Here is a 23454-nt window from a genome sequence, read left to right on the forward strand (position 1 = left end):
GTATCACTTGTAAATGAACTTACTGAACTTTATATTGACACAACAAATCTTCATTTCTTGATGGTTCCTAAAAAAAGATACAGACTTTTACAATTTAGTAAAAAGTGCTGAGTGCTGTTTTAGCAATCCTTTGAACTACGTTCCTTAATATGTATCTACTAATAAGATTTCAGCTTCAATAAAATACCACTTAACCTTTAACATTAACAAATAATGTAGATAATATTAATTTCAAAACTAACCACCTAATTATAATTAATGTATAAGTATTAATACAAAATGTGGCAAAATATTATTTGTGTCTCAAGATTGCTATCAATCTAAGATCCAGAGCATATAACAATGTTTAAAAATTTGTTTCAAAAACTCAACTCTCATTTCTTTGTTACAAAACATGCCTCTAGTTAGTCATTTAAAAATATTTACAAAGGAAAAATACACCAAAAGTTATCAACAAAGACTGTTTTGATTACTGTAGGAGTCTAACCCATTTAAATTCTAAGAGTTATCTTGAGCATGCAGTATAGAAATGCTTGTTTGAACAATTATAGTTCAATCTTACTATGTTCATAAACATAAATAAACACAAAGTATGAAAGAACACAACACAAATTGTTAATTTTATTGGTATTACAATGTAATTTTAATACAAGCTAAATATAAACACAATTGTTAGATATTCAGTCACTTATCCTGTGAAACAATACGCCAAGATCAACCTTGAAGCACTTATAAAAATGAAAATGTATAAAGCATCTTCTTCAATTAGCCATAAGGACAACATATACAAATGCAAAAATGTGAAAGTGTCAATAATCACATCGAATGTTGAGCTGTTGACTGAGGAATAAAAAACGATTGTACTTTTAAAATTAAATAGCTCCAGGTAAAAGCATGCAATTTCCCACACCCACTATCTTTGTATTCTGCACAGAGTTCCAAGGCAAAGATTGCTTCTGGCTTTCTGAACCATGAGAGAGGATGATGACCTGTGTGGCTGACTTATCACAGGCCTTTTAGTCTTCTTTCGTGATAGGTCCTTAGCTTCTTTGGAAGGAGGCATATGAATGGGTTTCCATGGAATTGGATTATAAAAGGCTGGTTCTGGATAAGAATTTCCACTGTAAAAATCTAAAATTATTAAAAAGTCAGAACAAAACAAGAAAAAACTTCTTGAGATCAAAGAAACTACTTATTATAAAATTCCTAGAAAAATGTTACAGTATTAAAAGGGCAAAAATATCACTGACAAGCCAATTTAATCCACTTAAAATGTGAACTCCAATATACTTTCAAACAAGTAACATTTTTCAAATACAGTGAGTATTGCAGTAAAAATTAAAATATAAACAATAATTCTAAAAGTCCAAAGAGTGCTGTCAAAATCTACATAAATACTCACATAAAAATTTTACTAAGAAATTACTTTTAGAACCCTTGAACTGATCAAAATCTTCATGTTCTTAACTCAGTCTAGGAAACCACTGATTGTGTACTAGTTTTCCCTAGCCAGACACTGAACTTTAGAGAAAAAAAAGGTATATTGCATTACAGCTAAAGTGAACTAAAACTCTTGTTCAGAATCACTGAAATTCTAAATTATTATCAAATTAATCAGATTTCATATCACTGTAATTTTGATTAAGAGCAGTATAGCATTTGCAGACAAATGTTTATTAGAACAAAACTCATCAAAAATGAAAAAATTTTAATAAAATAACCCATTATTGTAGCAAACAACTTCTAGTCAATATGTATATTCCCAACTAAAGTTTTAACTTTAGTTATCAATTGTTTGGATAAAACCACTGCTTATTCCTCTTTTTTTTTTTTCAAACAGAATAAGAGAAAGAAAGGAGCAGACCATGCCTAGCACCTAGTAGCTGTAATGGATGACTTTTGTGACACGTAGGAGAGGCCTAAACCCTGACAGCAGGAATGTGTCATTCAGACACTGGCAACCCACTTTGGCTGCATAGATATGTCAACACACACTTCACCAAGATGGTCAAAACAAAGTCTGGAATATGTTCTATTGTGTGAACAGAACAGAATGGGAGTATTTTTAATAATAAATCACTTAAACAAGTGAAGGCAGCTGTCAGCAAGGTATGAGCTTCCAACATGAAGTACAAAGAAAAACATGCACTGCCATTTACAATCAGAGCAAGCCTGAAGGCCAACCGGCTTTGTGTCAGGTTCATGTGCTGCCTAGTATTCCACCCTGCAGAAGGAATGTGCAAAGACATCGGAAGCTCTGCCTCAGAGACAGTTAGAAGAAGGGGAGGAAAAATGACCTCTTAAATACAGCCTCATTAAGCTTCAAAAACCAAAAACATAAGAAATCTACATGTTTCTTAATGATAGAAATCATTACTTTGCAGTTTTCCAACTACTGCCTTTAAAATATATCTGATTTATAAGAGAATGACAAAAAATTTGTAGTATCTCTATAGGAACATAGTGTGTTATAATCATCCAGAAAATAGTAATCTGAAAGAAAAATGATTTTTACACATTTCTATTTCGGTCAAAAGGAAACATAATGTATAATATTTGCTCCTGCAAGCCATATTTATGTAAGCCACATAACATAAAAACCAACCTGTAAGTTTTCCATTGGCATAACCATAGCTCTTTGCAGCTGGACGAGGTTTATTTTTTGCATTTTCCAACCATTCCTTAAACTTTTTCTCTGCTATTTCCTTTTTTTCCTGTAATTCAGCTTGCCGTTGTTTTTCTTTTTCCTTAAAATGACAAGACCAAAGAATCTCTAGTGATGTTCTGTAACTAAAAATTCTATTCAAATTCCACTGACTCTTTTCCCCAATAGCTTCCCACCCCAATGGCTTACTAATCATAAATACTAAATCATATTTCTATAATTTGATAACAAAATTTAACATGATCAGGGATGTAATCTAAAGGTGGCTGCCTCTAAACAAGACATCAAACCTAAGAAGAAAAAAAGCAATTCGCTGTTTTAAGATAGAACAGTAATTTATAATACTGTAATAAGACTTTCATAAAAGTGCATCAAAAAATATTTAAAAGCATAAACAATGAAAAAAGTATGAACCTGACTGAAAATATATCAATAGGCTTATAAGTATTTCTCAACCTAAGAAAATCACATATGCATATTCCTTTCTGAAACTTCCACATAGGATAAGTAAGTAGGGACAGCTTCATGTATTTATTTTATGCTAAGGTAGTGCCAATTTTCTATTAGAAACTTTTTATACAATATAGTTGGCACATCTGAACACCAAAGCCATATATTCCAACTGGTCACTTTAATAAAAATACCTTTTCTTTCTTCTTCTTCTCACATTCTTCAGCATTTTTCTTCTTTAACCATTCTTGGTATTTTTCTTTTGCCTTTTCTTGCAAATGTTCTTTCTCCAGTTCCTTTGCTGCTTTTTCCTCCATTTCCTTATTAAATTTTTGTTCCCTTTCTTTTCTTTTCTTAAATAAAAATGAAGGAATTTTAATTGGAATATCTGTAATTATGCTCATACAAGCAAGGAGTGTTGTATGCAGTAATTTTCTAAACTTCAGTTATTTCTTAAAAGAAGTGGTAACATAGTGGTTGACACAATGTAGCTTATGAAAATATACAACATAACTACAATCCCCTGGTTGATTTTAGTCTACCAGCTTTGCCATAAGTTTCATGACAGTAACAAAGACCTTGCCCAACAAAGTATACTCAGAACCTGTGACAGTACTAAGTAAACAGTAGGTGCTCAATAAAGATTTGTTGATTAGTGAACAGAAATTACAACCTGTTAGACTGTTCTGAATCTTGTGTTTTTTAGTAGATGTTTACCTTCACTCTAAAATAGGAGCCATATATGTACATTTTCTGACAGTTTGCCTATACAAATACTTAGATAAAATCTTTGCCATCTGTGAGCTACAGAGGACAAAAAAATAACATTTTGGACTACTAAATACTGTTATAAGGGCACATACAGACAAATCTCTAGCTATGTAATTCTTATAAGTCCTACACAGACCAGAGGTGGGCAATCTATCGCCAGACCAAATACAGTCCTGTATTTGTAAATAAAGTTTTATTGAAACGTGGCCAAACCCATTTATTTATATATTTGTTGTCTACGGCTGCTTTTGCACCACAGCAACCAAGTTGAAGAGCTACAACAGAGACTGTATGGCCTGCAAAGCCTAAACTATCTGGCCCTATACAGAAAAAATTTGACTATAACTCAATGTTTTTTTCCTTTTCATTCAGAAGATAATTTACCAACCCAGCTACATTATAAATAATAAACCAATAACATCACTTACTCTCCTTATCAAAGGTTTAGAAATAACCACCAAGGCATAAGTGTATGCAATATAAATGCCAGATGCATTACCCTTCATGGAGCAAAAGAAATATGAGCAAAGAAAAAAATTTCTTGAAAGCATCTTGTAGAATACTTTAATATAAGCAACTCAATTAACACTCAAGTAATAAACATCGGTTACATACAATATAGTCAGGTGCTATGCAGGAAAGATAGGTCTTAAAATTCAAAGCCTGGAGTGCATGGGTGGCTCAGTCAGTTGAGCGACTGACTCTTAGTTTCAGCTTAGGTCATGATCTCAGGGTCGTGAGATCAAGCCCCGTGTGGGGCTCTGCTGCTTTTCTCCCTCTCTCTCTGCCCCTCCTTCCCCCTCTCAAATAAATAAATAAATTAAAAAAAAATCAAGCCCAAGTCATTCCCCAAGATGCTCTGTGTACTTCTCTCTTGCTGGGCAGCCAATAGCTGCAAAAAGGAATACTTTCTTGTTGAGAACCCAATTTCCACTGAAACAATACTGGACTTTAACTACTTCATAATGTCAGAAAAGCTACAAGATTAAAAAGGATCTTGTAGCATATCTCACTCACTGTCTGATTCATGAGACTCCTCCACAACCTCATCAACAAGGAGTCATCCAGTCCCTACACTGTCTTCAATTATAACAGCTAACACTTACTGAGTGCAGACTCTTCCTGTTACTTTTGCATATACTTTATACATATGCATTATGTCAATTCTTAAAACCACAATATGAGGTAGGCATGAATATAATCTCAATTTACAAATGAGGAAATTAGCACAAAGAAGTTAAGTCATTTGCTTAAAGCCACACAGATGGTAAGTGGCAGATCACAGATCATACAGACACTGAAATGAATGTTAAAAATAATTTTATGTCAATTAATTCAATTTATATGAAATGTCAAAATTCCTTAAAATGTATCATTTTCCAAACTGATGAAAAAAGAAAATAGAGTATCTGAATAACCCTCTACTTGTAAAAATAATTCAGAATTTAAGACTTTTCCACAAAGAAAACTCTGATAGCTTCATTGTCAGATTCCATCACACATTTAAGGAAGAAATAATATCAATTACTACACAAAGTATTTCAGAAAACAGAGAAAAAGGGAAAACATCCAAACTCATTTTAAGAGCCCAGTATTATTCTGATATCAAAACCAGGCATGGAAGTCATTATATACTAACAGGAATAAGGCAAGATAACTGTTCTCATCATCAAAAACATGAAATTCTTAGGAATACATTTAACAAAAGATGTATAATACCACTGTACCTTGAAAACTAAAAAACATTATTGAGAGAAATTAAAGATGACCTAAATAAATAGAAAAAAATCATGTTTATAGATTTAAAATTTGATATTACTAAGATGGCAATTTTCTCCAAAATGATCAATATCTTTAATGAAGTCACAATAGTGTCAGGCATTATTAAAGCAAACATGATCAGAGAAATTCATAAGCTGATTTTAAATTGCACATGGAAAGACAGAGAGTAACTAAAAATAATTTTGAAAAAGGAGAAAAAAGTTGGAGGAGTTACACTATCTGATTAGAAGAACTATAAATTCAATAATTATAAAGCTATAGTAACAGGCTAGTGTGGTACTGGCACAGGACTAGACCAAAGGGGGAAAAAAGAGTCCAGAAACAGACCCATACTTATACGGTCCATTGATTTTATTTATTTATTCTTTTTTTTAAAGATTTTATTTATTTATTTGACAGAGAGAGATCGACAGCCAGAGAGAGAGGGAACACAAGCAGGGAGAGTGGGAGAGGAAGAAGCAGGATCCCAACACAGCAGGAAGCCCAATGCGGGGCTCGATCCCTGGACCTTGGGATCACGCCCTGAGCTGAAGGCAGATGCTTAACGACTGAGCCACCAGGCGCCCCAAGTCTGTCAATTTTAAACAAAAGTGCCAAGGCAATTAAATAGGGAAAAGATTACCTTTTCAACAAATAGTGTTAGAACAACTGGACATCCACATGCAAAAAAAATGAACCTTGACCCTTAACTCATACCACATATTAAAATTAACTCAAAATAAACCCATAGGTAAAAACTAAAGTTCTACAACTTCCCAAAGAAAACAATGGAGAATATTTTTACACACTTGGTGTAGGCAAATGTTTCTTAAATAGGACACAAAACCCACAAGCTACAGAAAAAAAAAATTTAAATATGGAACTTTATCAAAATTTAAAACTTCTCTTTAAAAAAAAAATACCATTAAGGAAAATTAAATGGGAAGAAATACTTGCAATACATACATGTGAGAGGACTTAAAGGAATATACAAAGAACCTGTACAGCTTATGAATGAGACATACAATTCTTGCACACAAGAGGCAAAAATTTAAGCACAAAACAAACACAAGAAATGAGATGTAGAAATGGTTGATAGTGTTATACACTGAATCGTGTCCCCCAAAATTCTTATGTTGAAGCCTTAACCCTCAAAGTGACTATATTGGGAGATAGGACCTGTAAAGAGGTCATGAAGGTGATTAAAGTCATAAGGGTAGGGCCTAATCCCAGAAGACTGGTGTCCTTATAAGAGGAAGAAGAGACATCAGGGATATTCATGCAGTGAGAGGGCATGTTAGGGTATAGAGAGAAGGTATCCATTCTTGTAAGCCAAGGAGAGAGGCCTCAGGAGAAACTTTCACTGATAACCTGCATTTTAGACTTCCAGCCTCCAGAACCGTAAGAAAATAAATTTCTGTTATTTAAGCCACCCAGTCTATGGTATTGTGTTATGGCAACCCTAGTAGATTAATACAAGCTTATGAAAAGATGCTAAATATCATTAGATCTCAGGGAAAAGAAAATTAAAACAATAATGACATACCACCACATAGTCACTAGAATGACTTAAACTGAAAAAGACTGACAATATCAAGTTTGGTTAGGATGTGGTGCAACTGGAACTTTCATACAATAGTGGTGAAAACGTAAAATGATACAAGCACATTAAAAAAAAGTTTAGCAGGGGTGCCTGGGTGGCTCAGTCGTTAAGCGTCTGCCTTTGGCTGCCTTCGGCTCAGGGCGTGATCCCAGGGTCCTGGGATGGAGCCCTGCATCGGGCTCCCTTCTCTTCTGGGAGCCTGCTTATTCCTCTCCCACTCCCCCTGTTTGTGTTCCCTCTCTTGCTGGCCTTCTCTCTCTCTGTCAAATAAATAAATAAAATCTTAAAAAAAAAAAAGTTTGGCAGTTTCTTTTAAACACATACTTACCATACAACCTGGCAATTCAGTTCCTAAGCATTTACCCAAGAAATAAAAACAAATCTCCACAGCATGGCTTGTACATAAGTGGTCAGAAAATTTTATTTGTAATAATACCCTGAAACTGAAAACAACCCATTTTTCCACCAACTGGTCAATGGATATACAATCTGTGGTACTGTACAGAATAGAATACTACTCAACAATAAAAAGGTACAATCTTAATACCAGGAAATTTTAAAAACAAAAGAGGCCAAACGCAAAAGAATATATATTCTACGATTCCATTTATATGAAATTCTAATAAAGGTAAATCTAATCTACAGAGACAGAAAGCAGATTAATGGTTCTCTTGGAGCTGGGGCTAGTTGGGGGTGGGAAACAGGGGTTGAATTCCAAGGAGCACAGGGAACTTTTTGGAATGGTGGAAACAGTCTATATCTTGACTATGATGCTGTTTATTATACAGGTACATAAGTTTGTCAAACCTCATCCAAATTAAGGTAGGTTTATTTTACTGTATGCAAATTATAGCTCAATGAAGTTTATTTTAAAACATCAAAAAGACTTTCTGTAGAATTTAAACTAGAGAACAGAGAATGGAATGCCTTTGGTTAGCACACGGAGAACAGAGCAGGCACTCAGAGGGATGTACTAAGACAGAGCAGCCAGCGACTAAGTGGCTTCAGATCTTCTGGCACTCCAGTTCTATACCGCACAGAGCACAACAATAAATCTTCCCTTTTTTAAGATGGGGCCCTGAGAGAACCTTTGTTTCTTGCAACTAAAGGAAACTAACAAAATAACTGGCTACTTAAAGTTTCTGAACTTCTCTTTTGATTCCTTCAGTAGTATCTGGAACATAGTAAAAGTGTTGAATGCATGAATCATGCATTCGATAACAGTGTTATATGCTTTATCGATCTGAATTAATGTTTTACATTGAAAAATCAGTTCCATGTTTTAAGCATTAAAAGTAATTTTATTTTTAAATATTTTTGAAAACAATGAAGGTAAATAAGACCTTTTCACAACATTTGTGATAACACACTGTAAAAAAAAAAAAATCTAAAAAATGAATTAGTATGGCCACACAAATGTAAGAGTACCAGATGAGATAAGTCATTTTATTTGAAAAGGACTTAACAATTTAGTGTCATATTAGAAGAAACCAACTTTGCTAATGGACACATAAATTCTTTTTGTCTGATTTTTTGATAGAACACAGCGAAAATGACTTAGAGAAAATTATGCCACAGATATAGCTAAAATGTGAATGAAGCTAGAGGCAGCAAGGACCACACACCATGAAATGTAAACAGAGATGCCAGATGGAAGAGAAGAACCAGGAGAGCAGTCTTTACAAAGAGAGGTAAATCTAACTGAGACTGAAAGAGGAAATCTGATAGGTCTGAAAGAAAAAAAAATAGAGTAATCAATTATTCCTTAACTTGCACAAGAGTTCTGCAAAATAAATAAATTTAATTTCTCAGAGCTTATTTTTGAACCATTCTCATACTTATGGAATCTTGCTTTCAATAACTGGTGATTTATGTCAGGACAAACCATTTCCGTCCAAAAGAAAAAAAATTTTTCTTTTTCTCAAATAACTGGATTAGATCTACTGACATTAATTAAAATAGAGACTACATCATCTCTCAGCAGTATCTTACATTCTTAGACAAATAACAACTATGTTTGAATGGCATGGTAAAATGAGCTTAATGGAGTCAGAAGATAAGAGAAGCTTTTAGAGGAGAGAGCATACTATTCTGTACATGTAAAACTGTTTTGTTTTATAGCTATAAACTGCACAAAATATCACACAGACCTTGCAAATAGTCACACAGATTTATTCTGATTTGGGCACTGATTCACACAGAACTTTCTTATTGTATTATGGAATGAAGCAAACTTAATAATGATTTACTTCTAAAATAAAGAATAAATACATTATGGTTATAACAAACACATGTCCAGCCAATTTCCTTCTTACAATACCTAGATGACAGAAGCTATGTCATCTTCAACTTACTGAAATTATTGACCAGGTACTCTTATTAACGCCACTGAGCATTAGATTTAATAATAATTAAGGACAATTAGAATTAAAAATTTAAAAGTCTGTCTTACAATCTAAACATCTGACTAAACTCGTAAAATTGGATCAAATAATACAAGCAATACTATTCTAAATAGGGTGAAAATTACAATAGAAACCAAACAGATAAAAAGATAGGTATTTTCAAAATTTCTAATTTGTGATCCAATAAAAAATGTATTAAAACTGAAAGATAATGGATTTATTCATTCATTCCAATAACAAATGCTTAATGTATTATAAATCATCATTCTAGATCTTATAATGGATAAAAAGTAATATAAAAAATAATTCCTATTCTTAAAGGTCTTAAAATTACAAGGAAGTAAAGATATACGCAAAATCCAAAATAGCAACAAAATATATACAAAATACAAAGTGATATAAACTGAACCAGGATTCAGAGAAGGAAAGAGTTTCTATTTCTAGCATGTGATCAGTGAATGATTCATGTAGGAAATACTTTGAGTTGGATAATAAAGGGAAAGGTAGGGTGGAGGATATGATGAGATTCCATTCTGATGAAGTATAATATAAAAAAATAAGGAAGTGAGAAACAGAATGGAAGTGTTCTCAAAATTTTTCATGAATACATATCCCTGGGGAGTGGTGAGCACAGTCCGTTGCCTGAGATTTCTCTGAGATCTATTGTGTATCTTAAAAATAATATAAAACTTATATTCTATCCCCATTAAATATCTACGCTTGCTTTAACATGAAAATAACATTTTTCCTCCCAAAAATTTCCAGTAAAATTAATACTTGAAGAAGACGGACCATGATTATCCTATGTGTGCTCCCCAAAGAATGCTAGTAAGAAGCCACAGCGTAAGATAAAGAGAACCACAGGTGGAAGAAGACATGGCTCAGACAGCAGAGAGCGGCAGATCTTTAACCAGACAGGCTAGAATTGTTAAAACATTATTCGGAGGACAGTAGGAAATCATAAAAAATATATTTTGAATTGGGGAATGACATTCAACTTTTTCAGCAGGATCAGTCTGCCAAAGCCACAGAGGATGAATTCATTGACTCAACAAATATTTTCGGGCATCTGTTATGTGTCAGGCACTGATCTAGCTGCTGCAGAACTGAATAAAACAGACAAATGTCTCTGGTCTTATGGAGCTTATATCCAGTATGGGAAAATAAACAGTAAATAAGTTAAAAGGTGTTAATAAGACCAGACAGGAAAAGATCGCAAACAGGAGAGTGGTGATGATAAAGGAAAGGTGGCGTGAGGGGAGGTCACAAACAACAGAATAACTTTGACTATGCCTAGGTAACTGAGATGACAGTAGTACTAATAACAGAAATCAAAGGAGAATGGGCAAAAATGGGTTGTTGTAGATTTGCAGGCTCAGAGGTGCCTGCCAACATAAGAGATGGAAGTCTAAGAATCCAGGGAGTCAGGCCAAGATACAGACTCCATGACTACCTGCTGCAAGACACAAGGAGGCCACATGAGGGAAAAGGGAGAGAAGCAGAGAACAAAGGGTAGAAGACAGAGACTTCTTATATGTCCATGAAGGCAGGGGGAAAAATCAGGTCAAAGAACAAATCTGAGAAAAAATAACAAAAACCTAGGTTATGAGGGTAATGAAAAGAAGACTTTGCAAAAGAGCTGTCAGTATGTGGGTGCAGATATTTTTTCTCCTTACCTGTTCATTCTTTTTCTGAACCCATTCCTTGTGCTTTTCTTCGGCAATTACCTTTCTTTTTTCACGTTCTTCCATTTCTTTTCTTTTTTCTAGCTGTTGATTTAATTCCTATGGATTTTTATTCAAACAAAGGCAGCATTTTATAAAAGTACGCAAATCACATATTAAAAACAAGGCTGACATTAACCAAATTAAACAAGAATATAATTTCCTTTATAAAAATACACCATTAGTGACAATAACTTACTTAAGTAACCAGTCTATGATGAAAAGAAAGCATTGGTAAAAACTATAAGTCATTTTTTAGAAATGCAAATAATTGCTTGGCAGCAAAACACTAGTTTCTTAGACTAAACTTCAGCTAAATTACCCTCATTGAAATCAACTTTCCCACACATAAATTTTGGCATCACTGTATGCTATTGGCAGAAGCTCAAGAGAATTGCAACTTTTTTTAGTTATAAAAAGCTTCTAGATTCTTAATGCAGATAAAGAATTGGAGTTAAATAATCCCTAAATTAAAATTTTGATTCAGAGTCAACCAAAGAAGAAATGTAAAGAAAAGATTCAATTTTCTTAAAGAAAAAAAAGAATTCAGATTTTTCTTCACTGATTTTATAGCTGCTAGAGTGTAAAACAAAACCACATTCATATCCCAGATTATTTAACTGCCTTGCTGTCACTCGAATATACACGTTTGGGCATTTCCTCAGGAGAAAGAATGTAGAAGGTATGGCCAAATAAAACTTAGAGCTGAATGCCACCACTCTGTCACTCATCAGTTAAATTACTGCATTAGTTGAGAATGCTGTTCAAACTAGACTCCTAGGACTCTACTGCCATAATTACTGGTTATTTTTCTTCTCTCTCCTTAGATACTAACAATCAGATACTTTTATATATCTTTCCTTGGACCTCACTCCTCCTCCCCATCCCTCCCTTTCCCAAAGACCTCCCTACATGAGCGTGGGTGCTAGTGGGAAGGCCAATTTTTCAACTCTCTGATAATTCCAGTGTGTTAAATGAAATGAAGATAAAACTTGACACCAAGAACATATCTTTTGGACTTTAGAACAACTGGTGGCAGGATACCTGTCTTCCATGACCTCTCATCCTAAAATTCTGCTGCACAGAAAACAGCTGCCCTCACTCATTCAGAAAGTCTTCCAACTTTTAAACACTATATACCCCTCGTCCCCTCAAAAAGTAAAATATCCAACTAGTTTTTAAAGGGATTCTTCATAATCTTTGCAGAGGCTATGCCTTGATTATTCACTTAATGCTTTTTGATGCAGTGTCTACTGGAAAGATAGCAAGAACTAGATACAGATGAAATTTCAGATGTCTCCAATCTAATGTGATTCTATATACACAAAAGAATTAAAGCACCACATTGTGAGGAGTTGTGTTTAACGGTGGGAAGGGAAGGGAAGATGAGATGAGAAACTGTGTGGACTGGCGCCTGGGTGGCTCAGTTGTTAAGTATCTGCCTTCAGTTCAGGTCATGATCCCAGGGTCCTGGGATCGAGCCCCGCAGCGGGTTCCCTGCTCAACGGGAAGCCTGCTTCTCCCTCTCCCACTCCCCCTGCTGGTGTTCCTCTCTCGCTGTGTCTCTCTCTGTCCAATAAATGAATAAAATCTTAAAAAAAAAAAAAAGAAAGAAACAGTGCAGACTAGGGCAGTCAGAAATGAGTACCACAGACAGACAGTGAGGAGATGGCTTGACTTGGCGGGGGAGGGGCGGGACAACTAGAAAATTAAGAGTGTAGTACGAACTAGATGGGAAAAGGTCTTTCGAGACGAGCAGAGTAAACTAAACACTATGAAGCAGCAATACAAGGAAAGGTGATGATTCTGAACCCTTAAAGGCTGCAGGCTGCATTTGAAGGGAGGAAAACATCTCTGAGGGAGCTGACTAGGAGGTTGCCACGGTGTAGGAGTTGTGAGGGGGAAGAAGGTCTGAGAAGGAGTATATGTGTATGACAGGCTAGATACAGATCTGACAACCATATATCCAACACTTTCCAAAACAGTCTTATTTTATTTTCAAGGAAAGTAATTATTTAAACATACAACTAATAATATGATTGATTATATTTATGTACCCTTTTAAGATTCTTCACATAATTAAATTCAAAAATCAGGGGAAAAAAGGGCAGACTTTGTGTTCACAAATTTTAGTTGATGTAAGAATTAAAGATGAAGGGTCAAAAGTACCTAGAAAATGCAAAACTGACACAAACTGTGCTCTACTCTCAGAATGTCTGTTCAAGTAATTTGCTACCCCAGAATACACATCCTTTCTGAGACACAAACCCCACCCCCAAACACACACATAAGGCAGCCCCTCTCAGAATTACCAGCCTGAATGCCTCCACCTGTTTACCACCAGGGCATGCCTCTTCCAGACACAGCCAGTGTCCTCTCCCACAAGGCCCCTAGGACCTCTTCTGGGAGACCACTGAGTTTCAACAGGATTATAGCTATTTTCCCACACACTGAACACTTGATTATGGAAAACTGAAATCCAAAGAGGACCCTAAACATACATTTTTATTTCAATAGCTTTTGCTGACTTTCAAAAAACTTTTTCCACTGAGGGTAACAATCAGGAAAAGTGACAGTTTTGAGTTTCACCAACTCTAAACCCTGCCCTATTTCTTTGTTAAGGGCTGATCAATGAAATGGCCATAGGCAGGAAGGGGAAGAAAAGAAAAACCACCTGGATTATTCACAAACTATATCATTTTTTATAATTTAGAACAGATTGTATTAAAATGTTAAAGCAAATGTTAAAAATTAGAATTAACCAAAGGTTACAGAGAATTTATGGCAGTCTGCTAGAGAATTTTTTTAAATAATAGAAATTTAAGTATAAAATGTATATGATCTACAAAACCAATATGCTAGTTTTTCATAATACTAGTGTTCAACATTTACTATATTTATCATTCAACATTAGTTACAAATGTAAAAAAATTTGTAAGCAGGTAATTTTGATGGATTAAAATAATATTTTAAAATTTAAAAAAATTTTTTAAATAATTTTTTTTAAAGATTTTATTTATTTATTTAACAGAGAGACAGCCAGTGAAAGAGGGAACACAAGCAGGGGTATGGGAGAGGAAGAAGCAGGCTCCCAGCAGAGCAGGGAGCCCAATGCGGGGCTCGATCCCAGGACTCTGGGATCACACCCTGAGCCAAAGGCAGATGCTTAATGACTGAGCCACCCAGGTGCCCTTTTTTAAATAATTTTTTAACTCAATCTTACAGAGATGTCCGAAACAAACATCTGTCTAAATGCATGTTGCTGAAATAAAATTTATGAGAAGAAATGATCTTTTTAATGACCCAATTATCCTTTAAATTTTCTTTTAAGTTTTCAAGGAAGAAAATAAGACCACCGGGGTAAGTTCAAAATTAAATACTAAATCTGACCCATTTATTTCTACAATACATCTTGATATTATGGGAAAAACATTTATTACATTGGAAGTTGAAAGAACCAGGACCCAGTTACAGCTTTGCCATGAAATGAAATGTTGGCATTTCTGGCCCTCAACAGGAATGAGAAGAATTGTTCCTTATGGTTAATAATCTATGCTTTTAATGATATGATTTGTAAACAAATTAAAGAGTGCAGTAAATTAGGACAGAAGAATAAAAAAAGCATCACTTAAAAAATAAAACAAGAAAAAGGCATGNGAATAAAAAAAGCATCACTTAAAAAATAAAACAAGAGGGGCGCCTGGGTGGCACAGTGGTTAAGCGTCTGCCTTCGGCTCAGGGCGTGATCCCGGCGTTATGGGATCGAGCCCCACATCAGGCTCCTCCGCTACGAGCCTGCTTCTTCCTCTCTCACTCCCCCTGCTTGTGTTCCCTCTCTCGCTGGCTGTCTCTATCTCTGTCAAATAAATAAATAAAATCTTAAAAAAAAAAAAATAAAATAAAACAAGAAAAAGGCATGAAAAAAATGTGAATACCACAACAGCACAAAATAAACTTATAAAGTGAGTAGTCAGCCTATATGTTATGATATCCCTGGCATGACTGATATGCTAAGATTTACGCTAAAATATTTTAATTGCTTTGGAGTTAAGTTATGATGTAGCCATAAGAAATCTCAAACTACTAAATACGTGAAGAGATTTTAATCTTTCAACTAATTATACTCTGCTACATGCTCAATCATTGTGGTAGGGACTTCATATTCATTATTTTAATCTGTTCTCAAAACATATCTTCAGTAGTTATTATTACCATAACAACAAATTTCCACTGAATGCTTCCTATATACTACACTGTATCCTTATGTCCACTTAGCCCTCATTAACAACACTATAAGGTGAATATTATTCTCCTCCTTTCATTGATAAAGAAATTGAGGCACAGTGAGGTTAAGGATATGTCTAAGATCCAAGTTTTGAAACCAGGAAGTACAGCTCAAGAATTTCTGCTTTTACCACTCTAGGATGGCCTCTCTAACATCTGGTTTATAAAGAGACTGAGGGTTCAGAGAAGTTGGGTAACTTTCCCAAGGTCACAGAATGGCAAGGCTAAAATTTCAGCCTTGCTCTATATGACTCCAAAGCCCAGACTACCTTATGAATTTTTTGTAATTTAATTAACTTCTTTTATTTTACGGTGACTCTAAAAACGACTTGAAGTGGTCCTCCTTTCCTTAATGTAACAAGAGAATTCTAGTGAGGTTAGAGATAAAGCTAAATACCATAAACTGAACTCCACTTTACCAATGGCTCAGTAGATCAGTGTTTTCCAAACTGTGAGTCTAAAACCAATTTAGTAGGTTATGACTGGCCTTTAAAAACAAAACAAAACAAAACAAAAGGAAAGAGAATAGCATACCAGGTTTTGTCCAAAATTAAGGTATCATTTCAGATACGTATATGTATGGATTTGTGTGTGGCATAAAGCAAAGTAGATTTCTCACCATGAACAAAATATTTTGAAAGCTACTGCACTAAATAATGGAATTAGTAATGTTAAAACTTGAGGTTAAGGGTCTGGGGTCTCAATAATACACACTAATTCTGAAAATAAATGAAAAACCTTTAAGAAGGCTATGAATAGCAATGATATCAGTAACAACACTAATAAAACACCACCAGTCACCATATTTTGTCTCAAACCTCACAAAAATCCTGTGACATAGGTATTATTTTTATTCTTATTGTAAAGACAGGAAATTAAAGCAAAAAAGTTTAAACAAGCCCTCCTGGCATCAAATCTTAAGGTGCTTCTCAAGTCCTCTGCCCTTCTAAGAGGAAACAAGTACTACTGTGCACTTTTAAAGGAATAAATTTATTTTTTAGAATATAAATATGCAATAGGGAAATAGTAGAATGCACTGGTTTCTACAGTCATTTGAATCATGCCAAGCCTCCTGAATATGTGACTACCTATTTGGTTCAAAATCCATTGCAGAAATAACCAGTTTCAAAACTGATATGGAAAATCTATTCCAAGGAAGATCATGGAGGGCAATGCTTTAGATCCAAGGATTTTTATGGCAACATAGTACTAACAGATTAAACTTAAATATATGACAATAGTGAACCAATTAACTATACTCTAGTATATATCTAATACATTTTTTAAAAGATTTTATTTATTTATTTGAGAGTGAGAGAGCATGCACACACATGTGCGCATAGGGGGAGGGGCAGACAGAGAGGGAGAGAGTCTCAAGCAGACTCCACTCCCAGAACACAGCAAGATATGGGGCTCAATCTCACGACCATGAGATCATGACCTGAGCCAAAATCAAGAGTCAGATGCTTAACCGGCCAAGCCACTCAGGCACCCTATATCTAATACATTTAAAATATATCTTAATAATCTTGGCCAGCCATTTAGAAATGATGTTGTAAAAATATTTAATGATATAGAAATACATTAACAGTGTAACAGGTAGAAAAAAGGGTACAAAAAAGTTTGATTCTGTTTTTTTAGAAACAAGACATACCCCTCACCATTCAAATCTACTTGGTTTCTGTGATCAGATAGGGAGAATTCAGATAGTGAGTCTGAATACTAGGGGATGCCAAATCATCCAAATCTCTTACATTGCTAGTTTCTCAACAACAAACAGTAAGAGTTTAAAAAATGAAGGATTCATGTGAAAATGTATCTCACACTACTTTTTGAGTTTAGAGAGTTCAGAGACAATCACGACCACAGAGATGTCCGTAAGTGAGGCAGGGTAGCACAGAGAACTGAAAAACCTAAAAGCCCAGCAGTTTCTCACCTCCCCACACTCACCACTCTGGGGCACATGCTCTGAGTAGTGTGAGGGTAGACTCCAGTCTCTATTTCAATTTCAGTTTCTCTTTCTTAAAAATTTTTCCAAGTAAATGCAGTTACATTTACTTTCGTTAAATGTATATACAGTGAAGCTCCATTGTATGTATCTTCATTTACACATTTGTAGATTTTTTTTTAACATACACAAAAGAAAATCTGGAATGCTATATGCAGTAATATTAACCATGATTACCTTTAGGTGGGGAAATTAGAGATTTTAATGTTCTTAATTATGCTGAGCTGTATTTTCCAAATGTTCTTACAGTGAACATGTATCACTTTTAATATAAGAGTTACTAAAATGGATACAGCAAACTGATACAAATAAATGGAAAAATTTTGTTTTGAGGGATAATAACATTAACATTTTAATTTTGATAGCAGCTCTAATTCGTGAACTCATAGATTAAGCAAAAAGATACTGTCTAGTTTTACCTCCAGAGCTTTCTGTTGCAGACGGTCACGTTCTTCTTTTTCTTTGCCAACAAACCACACTTCCCATGGTGTCAGGCGGCTTTCTGGTAGGCACACCTGTTTCTGTTCTTCTTGGTTATCTTCTGATTCAACCACACTATTCCAAAAGAGAGGACACATAGCATTTGTACTCAAAACTCTTTGGCTTCACATTAAAAAATCACTTAACTGTACAGCGAAAGCAGGATTTAGTAATAGATTTACAATACTGTGATTTTTATAAATGCATATATATGAATTAATTATATATAAATATACACTTGAAAAATCATGAACAGTAAGCTCACTATTTGAATTAGCTTATCCATCAAACTGCCTTGGAATTCCTTCATCTTCTAAAATCACACTATTTAAAAACCATTGGGATAATTCACATCCAGTCCATTTGCCTCAGTGACAATAATTTTTTGTTCTTAAAAATCTCTTATCTGGACAACTAATTACAACACATGATCCTAATCATATCCTGGAGCAGACTTTTCCCTTTTCTTCCCTTAACTAGTTCAGGGAAAAAAAAAAGAATATGTGTATATATGCAGAGAGAATGATAAAGCAAATATGTTAACAATAAAGGATTCTGAGTGAAAGGTGAATAGAAATTCTTTTTTTTTTTTTTTAAGATTTTATTTTTAAGTATTTTCTACATCCAACAAGGCGCTTGAATTTACAACCCTGAGATTAAGAATTCCATGCTCTACCGACTGGGCCAGACAGGTACCCCAGAAATTCTCAACATTTCTGTAAGTTTGAAATTGTCTTGAAATAAAGTTACAAAAAAAATATATGGCTCTTGTATTCTTTAATGTTTCAGTTGACTCCCTTTTGCCAATTCTTCAGACAGGATGTCTACGACTCTCCATTTTGGTTACAGCATCTCTCATATGCACTTCTGTCAGTCTGTCTCATCTAGGTACATGTAAAAGTAACTACTCACTTAAACTCAAGAGAAGGGGGCTGGGGAAATACTGGGCCTCAGCCAGATACTTATATACCTCATAAAACTGACCAAAAGCGGAACCGTTAGGACCCAAGGAAAGAAAGGCTGTTCAGGACCCAAGGCAGCTCTAAAGACTATATGTTTATAGACTCAGGTCCTCTGTCTCTTTAACACTCCTGCTTCAGGCCACCAAATGCCTCTCCCACCACTCTGCACAACCTTTTCTACCTCATAGCATCAGCTTACTCATTTTCTTCTGCTTTCTTCATTCATCCATGCCCTTCTGCAATCTGTATACTGCTGATGTGTTGTTTATTTCTTATATATATATCTTTCCTTCTCCAGACTTTATCTGCTCCCACGGTCTCAACTATCACTGGGTGCTGATGATCAGTCATTCCAGGCTAGATCTTTCTCCTGAGCTCCAGACTTCTTTCCAACCATCTGATAGATGGCTCCACTTAACTATCCATCAGCGACAACGAAGTCTAATCGTCTACCCTCTACCCACTACCCTCTCCACCAAGAAAAATTTTACTCCTCCTCTTATAATCCCACGTCAGTGAAGAGTACCAATACCCACTCAGCTACCCATGTCAGCGACCCAGACCTATGACGACTCCTGCGCCCCGTCCAGACTTAGTCCCCCGACCACCCACACCCACATAATTACCTAGTCATGTTTATTCTACTTCTTTCCATTTTCTCAAGCCATTCTCCTCTTCAACCTTACAACCACTGTCGGGACATAACTGGCCTTTCTCCCTGTTTCAAACCATTTTCCCCAACTGTTGCCACATTCATTCTTCAAAGGCATCCCTCTATCAGGTCACTCCCTACCTCAAATTCCTTTGTGGCTCCTTTGCCCACAAGATGAAATTCAAACTCCACAGCCTGACACCCATGAATTAGCTGCTGCCTACCTTCCCAGCCTCTTCTTATGCCAATGGCTGATCTGGACTATTTCGGTTTTGTTGAACTTAAGCAGACTGATGAATGTGCCATGCCCTTGTGTTCTGCAGCTTTGTCTAAAACTGAAATGCCTCCATCTCCACATGTAGCCATGCAAGGGCTTAGATCTGGGAATAAAACATTTGGGGTGAATCTCTACCTGCTTCCTCCTAGCTAAGTATATTTCTTAACCTATTCAAGCCACCGTTCTCATCTATAAAATGGAAATGGGGGCAGAGGCTCCCTCACAGGCACTACTGAACAAGACAATCTACGCTAAAGCACGCAGACAGATTCTGGGCACTCAGTAAGCATTCGACACGTGTCATTTAGTAGGAGAAGGAGGAGTATGGCTAATTCCTACTCTCCTTTTAAGATTCAACTCAGGCACTAATCTTTATTACCTCACAGTAAAACTCTGCAAAAAATCTGGACTAAGTACCTGGGGCTTTCTGTCACTTGTCCATTTCTGCCATAGGCTATGAATTCCTTACAAACAGAAAGCATGTTTTAACTCATTTTTTATTTCAAGAGTCTAGCTTAGGGCCTAGAATATAGTAATCTCCTAAGAAATGTCTGTTGAATGAGCATGGTAAATGTTTAGTTTTTGGGGTTTTTTTAATGATATTTTAGGGGTACCTGGGTGGCTCAGGTGGTTAAGTGTCTGCCTTCAGCTCAGGTCATTATCTCGGGGTCCTGAGATCAAGCCCTGCATTGCGCTCCCTGCTCGGTGGGAAGTCTGCTTCTCACTCTCTGCCCCCCCCCAACTCGTGCTTGTGCTCTGTCTAATAAATAAAATCTTTTAAAAAATGACATTTTAAATATTAAATTCCTTGCCTTAACATTTTTAACAAATGACAGCATATACACTACAGAATGTATAGCATATATACTACAGGTTTACCCATAATCAAAAGAGGCTCGATAAGCAGCTTTTTCTGACTAAGATATTTATTAAGGCATGGTTTTCCTAATGGATAGAGTGATATAAAAACTGGGATAGAGATGAATAAACAGAAGGCCCAAGGCATATTATAGAAGACTCCAGGAAAATACTTGTCATCATTTATCTTTCCTGAAAGGAAATGCTAGGTTTTCTGAAGCATTTGAAGACAACTGCTGCATCTATCTGTTCTCTAGGAGTGGGAATTAGACATTCATTCAACACACATTTATTGAGCACCTAATATGCATCTGACACTTGCCATACACAAGGCCTGTCAACTCCTGCATTCTTTCCAGGCCATATCCTATCCCTTCGATTCATAGGGAATGACCTGTGATAAGGCTGTGATAAGGAAGGCAGCCTAAGCCCTGAGATGCTACCAGCTCACTTTGGCTTTGGCTAAAGTGAGACAAAAAAATATGTCTGGCTCTTCTCCTGAGCTCTATTTGGTGAGGGCTTTGGCTCTTGGAAGCTAATGCAAGGTCTTAGTAGCTGAGCTGTGGTTTTGATAGCCATCATTCCACAAGTGGCTAAACTGTATCTATAATGCTCAGTCCTGTTGATTAGACTCAAAGGTACTTTCTAAAGCCTTAAAATTATTTTTAAAATCTTTGGGACCAACTCAACTGAAGAATGCCTACAAAGACCCACATGAAAATGGATTCCTGAAACTCTATCATCAAGTTCTACTATCAGGTTGATCAGAGGCCTATTGTTGCTACAACCAGTCTGGACAAGTGGCTTGCTTGGTTACTCTTACTGATCTCCATTCCCATCAATGTACTTACTTTTACTTTTCAAACTCACTGCTGTAACTGTGTGAGTCATTTCATATGGTTCCATATTCCATTCACTCACCCTGGGTAGGAATGCTTTACACTAAAGGGGCTATGTTGCTGCTTAGACATAAAGCATAGGTTCTTTGGTCTGTTTCTAAGATCTCCTATACTATGCCTTACACAGCTTGACAATCAGAAACTTGTAAATGCTTTCTGAAGATGACATATGAGTCTATTCAGAAGGGGCCTACACTACTAAGCCTGTCTCAGAAAGTTATTCCTGAAGTGATAGGCCCTTTGTTCTTATTCCTATATACCCAATAATAGCCATGTAGCATAGGGGAGAACGTGCTCTGTATACCTCGGTACTAAGCCCAGCTCTGCTAATAACTAGATATATGCCTCCGAATCAGGCTTTTTATTTGTATCCTGAGCCAGTTTTGTTATCTGTAAAATGAGTAGCTTAATTTAGGCTTTAATTTCATGAGAGTAGAGTCCATGTCTACCTTGTTTATGTCCCCAGTATCTAGACTAGTATATGGCACAAGCTAGATGTTTGCTGAGTAATTGTAGAAATTAAAAAACTCAAATGATTTTAATATCTTAGGTTCTAACATTCTCTGATTCAATGATTTCTATTCTACTGTTGAGTGCGCAGACCAGATCCAACCTGTCTGTGGATGCTGAGGTTGACATTGCTAAGCTGGGCTTCAGCTCCTCATTTATGACCCAAAATGTATACATACCGCTTACTACAACCTACTTCACTGGCAATCAGGTTTTTTCAAAACAACTATAGGTACTACCAAGATGCAGTAAACAATTTTGGTGTTAAGGGTTTGAACAAGAGTTCTGGTGTCCACAATCTTTTGAATATTCACAAAACTCCCGAAATGGTAGCAAAATTTTGTGTTTTTGAGATTACGTACGTTTTTCTGGGGAGTGAGGCTGTAGCAATCATATTCTCAGGAAAAGGGATTAAGAATCATAGAAAATCTGCAGGCATGCGTGAGCATTGGCCCACAACTCTTTCTGTGCAACAAGGAGCAGCACCTCAGGAGGGAGGTGCCTGCAGAGCCTCTGAGGGAGGCCAGGTGGGGGCTGGGCCGCCAGAAGAAGGGACTTACAAGGGTCTAAGGACTCTTGAGAGGGGCTGCATGGGCCGGCGGCCTCGGGTTTACCTGGCGCACCCCTGTAACTCCACTCCTCTCAGGCTCGACACCTTAGCCTGTGAGTCATGAGCACCTTCATCCACGTCTTCCTCATCCTCCCCGTCGCCATCGTCGTAGTCAAACGGGAAGCTCTGGTGGCCCAGCGGAGACAACAGCGACATGGTGGAATTGCTGCAGCTCAGCGGCGGCGGCGGCGAGCACACCGTCACCGGCTCCAGCCCCTGCCCCCGCCCCCGGGCGCCCGCCATGAGGACTGAGAAGGAGCCGGAGGAGGGCCGAGACCTGGACCGGCAGTCGGCGGAGGACCGAACGTCGGAAGGTGGCGAATCGGCCCCCCACCGCCTGGCCGCCCACATCGGGCCCGCCAAGTTCAAACCGGCGGAGGGGCGGCGGGGACGTGCGCTCCCAGCAGGCCCCGCGCGCGCCGGGCCGGCCTATCCGGTCGGGCACAGACCCCGCGCTGCCATGGCGACGCGTGAAGGCCGCGAGGGCTTTGTCCGGGCCTGCCGCGGCTTGCTGCGCCCGGGCCTGCCTCTCTCG

General features: G+C 36.7%; 1 protein-coding gene across 1 annotated transcript; it reads right to left on the reverse strand.

The window, feature by feature from the left end:
* Positions 1 to 593: 593 nt before the first annotated feature.
* On the reverse strand, positions 594 to 23401 carry CCDC34 (coiled-coil domain containing 34). The gene is made up of 6 exons (XM_002920434.4): positions 22924 to 23401; positions 18091 to 18226; positions 11332 to 11439; positions 3310 to 3468; positions 2606 to 2747; positions 594 to 1131 (listed from the first exon to the last, which is right to left on the reverse strand). The coding sequence occupies exons 1-6, from the start codon at positions 23268 to 23270 to the stop codon at positions 914 to 916; spliced, it is 1110 nt and encodes a 369-aa protein (XP_002920480.2). The 5' UTR covers positions 23271 to 23401; the 3' UTR covers positions 594 to 913.
* Between the last annotated feature and the right edge of the window lie 53 nt (positions 23402 to 23454).

This window comes from Ailuropoda melanoleuca, chromosome 16, assembly GCF_002007445.2.
Source record: "Ailuropoda melanoleuca isolate Jingjing chromosome 16, ASM200744v2, whole genome shotgun sequence".
NCBI classification, from domain to species: domain Eukaryota; kingdom Metazoa; phylum Chordata; class Mammalia; order Carnivora; family Ursidae; genus Ailuropoda; species Ailuropoda melanoleuca.

Coding starts and splice junctions, on each gene's coding strand:
- CCDC34 (XM_002920434.4), bottom strand. CDS start 23,270: ATGTGGGCGGCCAGGCGGTGGGGGGCCGATTCGCCACCTTCCGACGTT. Junction 3,469..11,331: donor TTCAGAAAAAGAATGAACAG/GTAAGGAGAAAA, acceptor TTTTTATTTAAG/AAAAGAAAAGAAAGGGAACA. Junction 2,748..3,309: donor AGAAGAAGAAGAAAGAAAAG/GTATTTTTATTA, acceptor TGTCATTTTAAG/GAAAAAGAAAAACAACGGCA.